This window comes from Bidens hawaiensis, unplaced genomic scaffold, assembly GCF_021521415.1.
Source record: "Bidens hawaiensis isolate Kalapana, Puna unplaced genomic scaffold, B.hawaiensis_p1.1 tig00018123_1, whole genome shotgun sequence".
Classification (NCBI taxonomy): Eukaryota; Viridiplantae; Streptophyta; class Magnoliopsida; order Asterales; family Asteraceae; genus Bidens; species Bidens hawaiensis.
This window is the reverse complement of record NW_027492736.1, coordinates 461331-474553: the sequence shown is the minus strand read 5'-3', so window position 1 is coordinate 474553 and position 13223 is coordinate 461331. Positions and strand designations below refer to the sequence as shown.

General features: G+C 37.8%; 1 protein-coding gene across 1 annotated transcript; it reads right to left on the bottom strand.

The window, feature by feature from the left end:
• Positions 1-1553: 1553 nt before the first annotated feature.
• LOC143555399 (uncharacterized) lies at positions 1554-2186 on the bottom strand. The gene has a single exon (XM_077044961.1). The coding sequence runs from the start codon at positions 2184-2186 to the stop codon at positions 1554-1556; it is 633 nt and encodes a 210-aa protein (XP_076901076.1).
• Between the last annotated feature and the right edge of the window lie 11037 nt (positions 2187-13223).

The following is a 13223-nucleotide window of genomic DNA, read 5'->3' as shown; positions in this document are numbered from 1 at the left end:
TTTGGTTTAGTTGTATCCGTTTTTTGTTTCAGTTTGGTTTTAGCTTCTTTTTTTTTGGTATTTTGTTTCATTTTGGTTTTGATTTTTCCCGGTTTTTGTTTTTTTCGATTTATATATATATATATATATATTTTTTTAGTTTGTTTCAGCAAGATTTTTTTGTTCTTGGTTTGAATTATTAAAATCAGTTATAATTAGTGCTTTGCGTGTATAAAAAATTTACGTTATTGAATTAGTAGATGATATCACCAAAGTGATGTGTTTTTGTGATGTATACACACACTGCTTATGGAGGTCTTTGAATTATAACTGAATACTAGCATTTATGTTACTTTCGAGGTATCAGTTTTGGAGACGATCCAACAATATCTGTGGCCACAACTCTAAGCTTGACCAGAGAACTCTGTAAGCAAACAAAATATAACATTGTTTAAAGGTGGCAAACTCAGCAGCCCAGGCTTCACAGAGTTGGCTAACCCTTTTTGTTAAAACTTAGAAATATCATTGATAATTTAGTCAGTTCAAGTGTAACATGTCAGATCAAATAATACAAAAAATCATATCATTATTATACCAAAAGAACCGTAGAAATCAATAACCAAAGATCATATGATCATTTAGTCAATTGAGAATTCAGGTGTACCATGTCAAATAAAAAAAATTCAACTAAACTTGCCAAATGATTGTGAAAAATGTATTCTAATACTTATACAATGCCCTCAATTTGTTTTCAAGAAAAGAAATTACAACAACGCATCATTTATTCATAAGAAAAAGGACCATAAGTTGTTGGCTCGTTTTCAGGTTTGTAAACGAACCAAACGGAACACGAACGGAGCATGTTCATGTTTGTTCTTTAACTTTAACCGAACAAACAATCGAACACAAACAATTCAACGAACGCGCTTTTCTTGTTTGTGTTCGTTCATTAATAAAATAGATATGTTTGTGATCGCTTATATTCATTCATTAATAGTATAAACGGACAAATTACAATTTACGCAACAGTTACAAAAAAGTCACGTGGTTGAAACGGGTTGCGTTGCTTTAACTCTGACCCAAATACGTTTTGTCTAAAAAATATAACTTCTTTATATACAATTAACGTGACAATTACCAAAAGTAATATGAAGGATGAAACAAGTAGCGTTGGTTTGACATTGAACCAAACACATTTTGCCTAGAAAATAATCTTTTTTATAGTTAACATTATAGTTACAGAAAGTAACTTTACGAGAAACATGAGTTAAAATTGTCACCTTTAAGTCATTTTGTAAGTTGCGTATGTTTAAAGTTGTAAAATTTTAACATGAATGCATGAAAAGTTTCTGCTCGGGTTTGATTATTGAACACGGTCAAATAGCACTCTCAATGGAATGAACAAACTTAATTGATAGGATAAGATGGAATTTTATTACTAAACTGAGAGAGAATGGGGATGAGAATTACAGAACTTAAGAAAGGAGATGAGAAAAAGGAATACTCAGATCTAACTTTTTGCATACCTCACACTCACACTATAATTACATTAAATAGAATGCACCCATATTCGGTTAGACCATGGATGACATGGCGTCTAGAATGTAGTCTTGGAATTTCTTTGGTTGGGCTTTAACTCGTTCACTTTTCTTTCTTTCGCCCGGATCCAATTTGGTTGTGTCGTTGTTCGGGGATTGGCTCATTGGGCTCATGACAGTACCGCCCCCATTAAAACCCACCTTGTCCTCAAGGGGGAAATTAGGAAATTGAACTTGTAATTGTGCATTATCCTTCCAGGTAGCTTCTGCCTCAGTTAAATTATCCCAGTGAATAACACTTTGAGAAACCAACTGAGAGCCTTTAGAAATTGTTCTAGTTTGAAGCACCTTGTGTGGTTGAAAGAGGAGGGTCGATGTGGAATCCACCAGGTGCAAGGGAGTAATTTGCTGAACCGGTTTACCAATACACTTTCGGAGCAACGAGACATGAAAAACCGGGTGTATTTTAGCATTGGCCGGTAAGTCTAGTTTATAGGCCACTGCTCCTATCTTAGTGACCACCCGATACGGATAAAAATACCGATGACCGAGCTTGTGGTGACGCTGCAAGCGAACCGATCCCTGGCGGTATGGTTGTAATTTCACAAAAACCCAATCATTGACCATAAACTGCACATCTCTACGGTGTTTGTCAGCAGCGAGTTTCATGCGGGACTGAGCTTTTAAAAGGTTGATTTTCAACTAAGCCAAGACATTGTCACGTTCCAAAAACTGTACTTCCAAGGTGGTATTAGTGGTCGAATCCCGAATATATCGAGTAAGAGTTGGTGGTTTTCTGCCATACAATATTTCAAAGGGAGTCATTTGGGAAGATGTTTGATACGAAGTGTTATACCAAAATTCAGCCCAAGGAAGGAATTGCAGCCACTTGTGCGGCTGATTCGCGACATAGCAACGAAGATACATCTCCAAACAACGGTTAGGCGTTTCGGACTGCCCGTCCGTTTGTGGATGGTACGCGGTACTATATTTTAGAGTAGTACCGTTGATACGATGCAATTCTTTCCAAAAATTGTCATAAACCGAGCATCACGATCAGTAAAAATGGTCAAGGGAATACCATGGAGGCGGACTATTTCATTAATAAAGGTTGTTGCGACAGTAATGCTTGTAAAAACGGATGGTAAAGCAATGAAATGTCCATATTTCGAAAGCCGATCAACCACAAACATGATAACTGTTTTTCCCGTAACAGAAACCAAGATCCGAAGAAAAAGACCCGAGCTCGTGGGTGTTAGAGCATATTGACAAGCAAGACATACACCAAGACTAGATTGTGCTCGTGAAAACAATTGGTCTAAGGTACGTTTTATAACGAAAAGATAGTACGTTTATGCTTGGCTCGTTCATACCAAAAAGAAACTCTTAAAATCAATTCATTTTGATTGATTGAGATTCTTTAGGTAAAGACTAATCAAACATGATGATTCTCGTTGAAATTCGTTAATATTTGATAGGTTATTTAATCAAACAAAGAAACGTATATATATATATATATATATATATATAAGATTGATTTCTTTTGAGAACCGCTTTGAGATTAAGAACTCGAAAGAGCTCAACGTACCAACTTCTTTTTTTGAACTTTTTTTACACATGTGTAATACGTAAGTGTAATTAATGTACAATAACTTACCGTAATTTTTACACACCGAATCGACTTTTTACACATGTGTAACTAAAGTTTAAACTTGTGTAATCAACAAAAATCTTTATTCTCTCTCCTGATTCATTTTTCAATCATATTTAATCTCATCAACATATTCTAACTCATTTAATTAAATATGTGGTCCAAAATTGAGTTCTTAAAGTTCTTACAACTCATCAAGTTCTCAAAATATCCCTCCCCTACACACACACACACACACACACATATATATATATATATATCAATCGAATGCACAATTAAAACGAAATGTTTAGGTGTTTGGTTGATTGGGGTTAGTAGGCGATATGTTTGCGAGTCAATTGATGCAATTTTCGTGTTGTTTCATCGTATTTCAAGGGTTAATTGTAAAACCTGGTGCCTGTTGACCGTTTATGTTCTTATCAATTTGACTTTGACAACTGGAGTCAAAGTTGGATAATTCATATGCTTATTCGTTATGATAAGCGAATGGCTGGTCATTCGTTAAATCCGTCATAACGAATAAGATACATTTGTGCGCTCTCATAACGAATAAATTTCTCATTCGTCTCACAGAAGTCACGAATGACCTTACTCATTCGTTATCCATTCATTCGTCATGATGAGAGTGAATCAAACCATTCGTTATAAGATACACTTGGGTGCTCTTGTAACGAATGAGCCTCTCATTCGTCTCAGAGAAATCACGAATGGCCATAGTCATTCGTTACTCATTCATCCGTCTTGATAAGACTCAGATCAAACCATTCACTATAACGGATGGAATCATTCGTCATAATGAATGATATAGCGAATGATGCTTACCAAGAGTAAATTATCATTTAAGTATTTAATGAAAACTTGGTTTTTTGATGAAATTTTAGTAGTGGACTATTAATGAAAATAAAATTTTTCCATGCTGACCTGGCAGCTCGACCCCAGCCAGGGGCTCTGCCACTTGGACCCTGCTAGGGGTTGCTGCCCCTAGATCCCGTTGCCAGGGGCACTTCCCCCGAAATCCTGTTCGTTGACGGCTATATTAAACTAGAAATATAATATGGGTAGTGATAGTTAATTGATACGTGTAATTGTTATATAGTTATTCGCGCCCAGTTAAGGAAATGAGTTACCATTAACACTGAAAGGAACCGAGCTCATGTAAGTTTCTAGCCCCATTTCCTTGTTATGTTTTCGGTGCTGTGTGCATACTTGATGTGGTTAGTTAATACACTTACCTTAAGTGGTAAGTGTATGTGTAACATCATGAAAGTTTCGGGTTTAAAATACCAAGTTCCCAAAGTTAAAGGACCAATAATTTCAAAAATCCAAACTTCAAGGATTAAATTGAAAATTCTGATTTCCTGACCCAACGCGATACGCGAAGGATCAGAAGGGGAACCCATCGCGATAACAACGAGATGCGTGGCATGCCACGTGGCCACACGTGGTATAACGTTCGCCACGTGCCACATGGCGACACGTGGCAATTATATATGGTGACTCAGTGAGCCTATGTCGCGATACCCGATGGGCTAAGCCAAAGGGCCATCGCGTATCACGATGGGCTCCTGAGTTTGCCTATAAATAGAGGGATATGGGTTCTTTACAATTGACACCCCAAAACACGTACATATCTCTCTCTCTAACATATCTCTATACCCGAGAACCCTACCCTCGATTACCTCGAAGTTTGTGCCTTAAATCCTTGATTTTAGTGCCCATAATCCTTGATATTCGTGTCACTTTTCACTGACGTTTCAATCAAGAAGAAGGTTGCCATTCCAACATTTCAATGACTCACCTCATGAAGCGTGCCGACGTGTGAAGAGTTGTTGGTGTGCATCGTTTTACGTGCCAAAGAAGGAGTGTCGAAGATAAGGATTTTTGATCAAGAAGTAAAAAAAGGTGAAGCGGCGTTGGAGTGCTGCTCGAATATTTAGGGTATTCTTAAGCCAACGAAGGTAGGCATAACGCCCAATTAAAATAATAATAAAATATTATATAAAAGGCTTAAAACCCTAAGTCGAGGTTATACTCAATACCTCGATAAAATAAAAGAACATATAACAAAGAAAAGAAAAGAAAGAAAAGAAAGAGATATAAATATTTATATATATATATATATATTATGTGTGATTATATATATACAATAATTCTTTGTTATAAATATTATTTAAGTAATAATAACTATTCTTAAATAATAAAGAAAAGAAATATACGTTTCTTAAAGAAGAAGAAACGTAGGGTTTAAATAAAATAAGCTTAACTATAGGTTAACTTTTAAAAGAAGGATATTTTAAACTAGTGGTTTAAAAAAAAGAAAATACTTTTCAACTAGAGGTTTTAAAGTAAAGATTTGAACTAAAGTATATTTTACGCTCTCCTGCGGGGAGTAATGACCATGCGTATACATACGGTTACTTAACTAAGTCGAACGCTACGGTGTTTGCTGAGGTATTTAGTGCAGAGACTCGAGTTTATAATTGTGTTGTTTTAACTTGATTATTCCTAAGCCAAGATGGGCCGAGACTTACGTGGTCTCGAGGGGTAATTAAGTAAAAAGAAAATATTTTCGCGTCAGCATATCACCAGCATTCGTTGCTGACGTATTTTCTACCATTTTGCATGTAACCAAGATTAGGGCTTGAAGAACGAGGGCTCAAGATATCTGATGGCTCAGATGTTTTTGTATAAACTTAAATATATAAAATGGTGGTTTGTAATTAAACAAGTAATATCTTTTGTTACAACTTAAAACGGGTATTTTATAATCTCGTCTTTTTGTATAATGTAAATATTAAATTTCAAATTCACATATTTTCAAGACTTCCGCTTTTAACTCGTACTCTGATTAATTTACAAATGTGGTACAAACTGATGGTCGCACTCTCAGGCCTTAGATGGGGGTGTGACAGTATGATATGTGATTGTTTTATGTATGATGTATGAATGCTATTGGAAAGATAGAGAGTATGTATGAAAGTTTATAAATATAAATATAAAGAAAGGTATGGTATGGTTGTATGTAAAGAAGGGAATCGGACCCTGATAATATCCGAGTCAGAAGGGAACCGGGCCCTAATAATACTTGAGGAAGAATGGAACCGGACCCTAATAATATCCGAGGCAGAAAGGGAACCGGGCCTTAATTATACTCGAGGAAGTAGGGAATAATGCTCTTTAAAATGTTAAGTATGTATGTAAAGTAAGATAGAATATGAAAGTATTAAGGTACGAAAGTATGGCAGTTAGTATGAACGTATATACTTATGTATGTACGACGAAAGTAAAGAAGGTTAAGTATGTAGTATATGAATGTATTGTATGTTGCATGATTAACTAGAACTCACACAACGTAGCTGACTTTTAGTATGCACGTAGGTGAATAGGCTAAGGCAGCTGGCTTGATCGAAGACACATGGCGTTGGACTGGAGATACTGGCATATTTAGAAGAATTGTAAGGCCCCTGTCTCGGTGCCCTACTTTGGTGTTGGATTTACTAATAAACACAGTTTTAAATATTAGAGTTAATAAAAAATTTCGCGGAATAATAAAACTTCAGTCATTCGTTACAAAACATTCAACTTGTCTTTAAAACATAACATAAATTAGTTTATTAAAACATCATGACAAATATTCTTTGGATGCCAATCCCTTCTGATCATGCCATGTGCCCTCCTCTCAAGCCAGCTGCTTTAACCTATTCACATGCGTGCATACTAAAAATCAGCTACGCTGAGTGAGTTCTAGTTAAAACAGGAAACATACAAACCATTAACATACTTAATTATACGTATCCGAAGATACATATTAGTTACTTAACTCGTTCATTCTTTCTTTCGTACATAAATAAGTATATACATTCTTTCTTTCTTTCATACATTTATATTAAATCATACTTTACATACGTATACGTTATAAAGAGCATTACGCCGCCCTACTTCCTCACGTATTATTATGGCTTGGTCCCTTTCTTCCTCGAATATTATTAGGGTCTAGTTCCTTCTTCCTCAAGTATTATTGGGGCTCGGTTCCCTTCTTCCTTGGATATTATTAGGGTCTTGTTCCTTCTCCCTCGAGTATTATTAGGGCTCAATCCCATTCTTCCCATGCATCCCTATCTTACCTTTATTTACATTTTCATACATACTCATAATCATTCATATATCATTCATACATCATATATATATATATATATATATATATATAACTCACCTTCTCTGGCGATACGTGCAATATCCAAACATCATTCACGTACTGACAAGCATTCATTCATAACCTCAATCACATAAATCATATAAGGCATACACAAACCACTTAAGGTAAGTGTATTAACTAATCACATCAAGTATGCACACAGCCCCGAAAACATAACAAGAAAATGGGGCTAGAAACTCACCTATAAGCGATTCCTTTCAGAGTTAAGGTAACTCCTTTCCTTAACCGGACACGACTAACTTTATAACAATCACATGTATCAATTAACTAGCCCTATTCATATCATATTTATAGCTTATTGCAACCCTCAACGAACGGGGGTCCGGGGGCAGCGCTCCTGGAAGCGGGGTCCTAGGGGCAGCAGCCCCTAGCAGGGTCCAAGGGACATAGCCCCTGGCTAGGGTTAATCAAATCAAATAACCGAAGTTCAATTATGTAATCATATTGAATCTTCGTTTTAAACGTTACCTTTCATTATTAATTATTTACTTATTCTTGTTTAATATATCATGTAAGTCCATGTCTATCGTTTACATATGTATACGTTGTTTATCTTTCGTTTATTTCATAAAATCAATCTGGCGTGTAAGTTCTTTCAAGCGTATAAGTAGTCCTTTAGAGTATAATTCATTCATATACGTTTTGCATACATGCATGTTACATGCATACATATATGTTTCATACATATACAGTACATACATATACGTTTACATACATACACGTTACATGCATACATATATGTTGTATACATATACGGTGCATACATATACGTTTACATACATACACGTTGCATACATATACGGTGCATACATATACGTGGTATACTTATACGACGTTTATATACATATGCGCTACATACATTTACGTTTTCCACACTTATACGGTACCTAGTTACACGCTGCACTTATATGGCGTATATATATTCATACGGCGTATAAATGCAGGTCCGCCCCCATTTCACGCGTTTTTAAGGTTTTTCTTTGATTCTGGCGCCATCAGCAGCCTCTAATCACCATGGTTGGTTGGAGGTTGATTGTTTATGGCCTAGGTAGCTTTGGGGTGTTCAGATATGAGCTAAGGTGGTCCTTAAGCTCATTTTTTGGTTGATTAAACACCCGAATAAAGCTAGATCTAGATTCAAATGGCTCATAGGGCATCACGGGGCTGCAGTGTCGAGTTCTAATAGGTCGGTTTCGAACGTTTAAAGGTAACGATAGATATGGACTTGTATGATGGTTAAGCCAGTGGCTCTGCCCCTTGGACCCCGCTCGGGGCTGCCGATCCTAGAACCCCGCTGCGAGGGGCGCTACCCCGGACCCCCATATCTAGGGGTTACAATAACTTAGAAGTACGGTATAGCTAGAAGTAGTTAATTGGTACCATGATTAATACATAGTTAGCCGTGCACAGCTCAAGAAGGGTATAACCATAAATTCAGAAAGGAATCGTTTACAGGTGATTTTCTAGCCTCATTTCCTTGTTATGTTTTTTGGGGCTGTGTGCATACTCGATGTGATTAGTTAATACACTTACCTTAAGTGGTAAGTGTATGCCTTATGTGATTTATGTCATTAAGGTTATGAATGAATGCTTTTCGGTACGTGAATGATCTTCGAATGTTGCACGTATCGCCAGGAAATGTGAATTTTATATGTATGATGTATGAATGATATATGTATGTTATATGAATGATTAAGAGTATGTATCAAAGTGTAAAGCAAGGTATGATAGGGATGCATGGGAAGAAAGGGAACAAGCCCTAATAATACTAGAGGAAGAAGGGACTAGTAATAATATCCGAGGAAGAAGAGGACCGAGCCCCAATAATACTCGAGGAAGAAGGGACCGGACCCTAATAATATTCTAGGAAGAAAGGGACCGAGCCCTAATAATACTCGAGGAAGTAGGGCGTAATGCTCATTAAAACGTACAAGTATGTAAAGTATGATTAAATATAAATGTATGAAAGAAAGAAAGAAGGTATATACTTATGTATGTATGAAATAAAGAATGAACATGTTAAGTAACTAATATGTATCTTCGGATACGTATAATTAAGTATGTGAATGTATTGTATGTTGCCTGTTTTAACTATAACTCACTCATCGTAGCTGACTTTGTTGGTGCATGTTTTGTAACAGATGATCTTTCGTGTTTGTTAGAATTGAGAGCAACGGTCAAAGGGGAGTCTGTTGGTGCATTTTGTGACCGTCGCTATGCAATTATGTTAAGTGAAAACGAAGTGCGAAGTTAGGACAACTTCGCCATAGGCGAAGTTGTAACAACTTCTGCCATAGGCGAAGTTAGAATAACTTCGCCATAGGCGAAGTTATAACAACTTCGCCTACAGGCCCAAGCCCGCGAAGTTTATATATATATATGTGTGTCGTGTTTAGGGTTAGTAATCCAGAAAAAGTTAGAGTTTTGTGTTCAGTTTATTTGTCTAGAGAGAAACCGAGAGAGAGAGAGAGTCGTGTGGGACGACCCGAGGTAGAGCTCACCTCGGGTCGGCCGTCATTTGTTTTCGTGTTTGGTTTGTAACGTGTTTCGGTTATTATAGAAAAGATCTGCAGATGTGTTTATTCCATTCGTGTGTTTGTTCGTGTGTTTGTATGTGTGTAATCGTGTTCTTCGTCTTCTACACCAATAAACGAGTCTAGGAGGATTCCGCACTCCTAGACCTCGTGCGGATCTCGTATCGATCGGCGACGCCCCGGGGGGACTTACAAGTGGTATCAGAGCATTAGGCTCTTATGCTATGGTTCGAGATCTGCGTTTTGGTGTTTCTGGCACGTTTCTGATGCGTTTCTGGCCGATCAGCGCCTCAGGCGAAGTTATGGGGTTCAGGCGAAGTTGTCGCTTAAATTTTAGGGTTTAGGCGATGTTATGAACAGGCGAAGTTAAAGAGGGTCGAAGTTGACTTTTAGGCGAAGTTGACTTTTAGGCGAAGTTGACTTTAAAGCGAAGTTGACTTTAGGCGAAGTTAAAAAAAAAAAAAAAAAAAAAAAAAGAGTGTTTGGAGTTTTCGTCTGTATGGCCAGCTGTACACGATTATTGTGAGACCGAAGACGTTGTTCCGTCAACGAGTGAAACTTGTTATCTCTTGGTCTTACGTGTGAACAAATACGTGTCAACTCTGGATTTGGAGTTGAGGTTGTGAATGGGATATTGATTGAAACTGGATATTGACACATATTTGGGTGTTTGTGGGCAATGAAATAGTTGTTGTTCGAGGTTGACCAACTGAAGAAAGTCAAATTGAACTGACGGTTTTTGTCATTACTGGATTGCTGTCAGAGCATATTATTTATGTTATTTTCAAGGCGTTCGAGAATTGGATCCTGAAACGTGATGCTTATTTATTAGAGTGAAAATTCTGGAACAAGTTGGATTTAATCGGGAATTAAAGTGTTTATGTTCTTGATCGTTATCCCTGGTGATTGAAGATGCTTAGGATTAATTAATGGTCATGTGTGTTAGATTCTGTCAAGGTGGTTTTGTGATGAAATTGATCACTTGATGTTGAGTAGTTGAAGATTAAACCTTATCGTATGCCGACGTATTGGTGAAGTTGTGGAGGGAGCCCAACTTCACGTGTTGTGAAGTTAGAAGGACTCACGTGATTGGTTGAGATGATTTATTAGGCACGGGGATGCATGCATTTCAAAGACCTCAATCTATATAGTCGGAGAAGCTTACACTGAAGGGGAGATCTGATATGGAAGACGCTGGGTGATTGGTAGATTTGTGAAGCTACATGACAGTTTCAGACATGGCTGGTTGAAGAGCAAACAGAAGATCATCAGTTAAGAGGGAGTCTGTTGGTGCATGTTTTGTAATAGATGATCTTTCGTGTTTGTTAGAATTGAGAGCAACGGTCAAAGGGGAGTCTGTTGGTGCATTTTGTGACCGTCGCTATGCAATTCTGTTAAGCGAAAACGAAGTGCGAAGTTAGGACAACTTCGCCATAGGCGAAGTTGTAACAACTTCTGCCATAGGCGAAGTTAGAATAACTTCGCCATAGGCGAAGTTATAACAACTTCGCCTACAGGCCCAAGCCCGCGAAGTTTATATATATATATGTGTGTCGTGTTTAGGGTTAGTAATCCAGAAAAATTTAGAGTTTTGTGTTCAGTTTATTTGTCTAGAGAGAAACCGAGAGAGAGAGTCGTGTGGGACGACCCAAGGTAGAGCTCACCTCGGGTCGGCCGTCATTTGTTTTCGTGTTTGGTTTGTAACGTGTTTCGGTTATTATATAAAAGATCTGCAGATGTGTTTATCCCATTCGTGTGTTTGTTCGTGTGTTTGTATGTGTGTAATCGTGTTCTTCGTCTTCAACACCAATAAACGAGTCTAGGAGGATTCCGCACTCCGAGACCTCGTGCGGATCTCGTATCGATCGGCGACGCCCCGGGGGGACTAACAAGTGGTATCAGAGCCGGATCTACACGAGATATCACGTACTACGCAGGCGCGGAATCCCTACGTAAGACGTTACGAGTATAGAAAACAATACGATTAACACACGATAATCAAACACGTTGTATACCAACCTTAAACACGTGATACGAAGATCACTTGATTACAGACTCTCTCAGACTCGAATACACGAAAACTGTAAAACTGAATTAATGATTAATAAGCCGTAACAGATGGCTTATATAATCACGACAACTTCGCCTGGCATGTTCAGGCGAAGTTGTCACTAACTTCGCTTGTCTAACAAGTTCGCCCATATCAGCGAACTTGTTAGCAACTTCGCTTATACAAAACATGAAATATTACAAACACAATTACAGACACTAGACACTGAACTACTGACATTATGCACCAACAGACTCCTCCTTGGCAGTAGCTTCATCTCTTTAGCTTCAATCACGTGTCTTGTAATCTTCAACCTTGTATCTTCACGCATGCACTCCTTCTCGAACACAAACCAACACAACTCTTTGATATTTCCTCGCTTCGTCTTTCCAAGCAGGAATATAAAAGATTTTCTTCTCATTGAGCACCTGCAGATCAGCTTGCGATAAGTTTACCAAATGCATCGGATCGTAAATTCTTAGCACCTCTTGTTCATCCTCGTCTTCCATCACTGCCTCAGCTGTCTCACAATCTACAAACCACCACTTTAGGTCTTTAAGCACATCCTTGGGCATAAGCTTCATCGGTACTTCTTTCAAACACCGGATCGGTTTATACTTCATGACCATCCAAGGCTTTCCATCAGCTCTCAAACCTCTATCCTTGTCTTCAACAAGTTTTCCCTTCTGTGGTTTTAACAGCTCAAATTTCTTCTCTTTTATACTTTCTTTCCATACAATTTTCCCAATAACTCTAGCCATATTATCGTCACTTCGATTGATTAACCCCAATCTGGCTAAGTCTTTCACTTCACATTCCGGCAGTGTATTAAACGATCTTAACAGTCTTTTAAAATACTGAACACCGTCATACCTTTTAATCACGAAGAGCCTCAACTGCTCATCATAGATCTAGCAAATAATCCCTTTCTACGCTTCAGCATAGCCTTTAATGTTGTAACATTTCTTAAACATTGTAGGGACCGCCGGTTTCTTCGTTTTGACGAACCACTGAGCATAGCCTTCCTTCCACCTAGGCTGCTCTTCCCATTCAGACTCATCGCTTCCAATCTGTTCACTCATATCGGCTTTCTCAACATCTGGAATGTCATGCTCCACATTCTCTTCTACTATCTCTCCCTCTTCAATCTCTGTATCCATCACAATCTCTTCACCAATTTTCTCTATCACATCACTCGGTAGAATATCATCATCACCAACCAAGTCATCAACCATCTCCTCTACGTCCACCACCA

Excerpts from the sequence above, each read along its gene's own strand:
- LOC143555399 (XM_077044961.1), bottom strand. The coding sequence starts at position 2,186 with ATGAAACTCGCTGCTGACAAACACCGTAGAGATGTGCAGTTTATGGTC.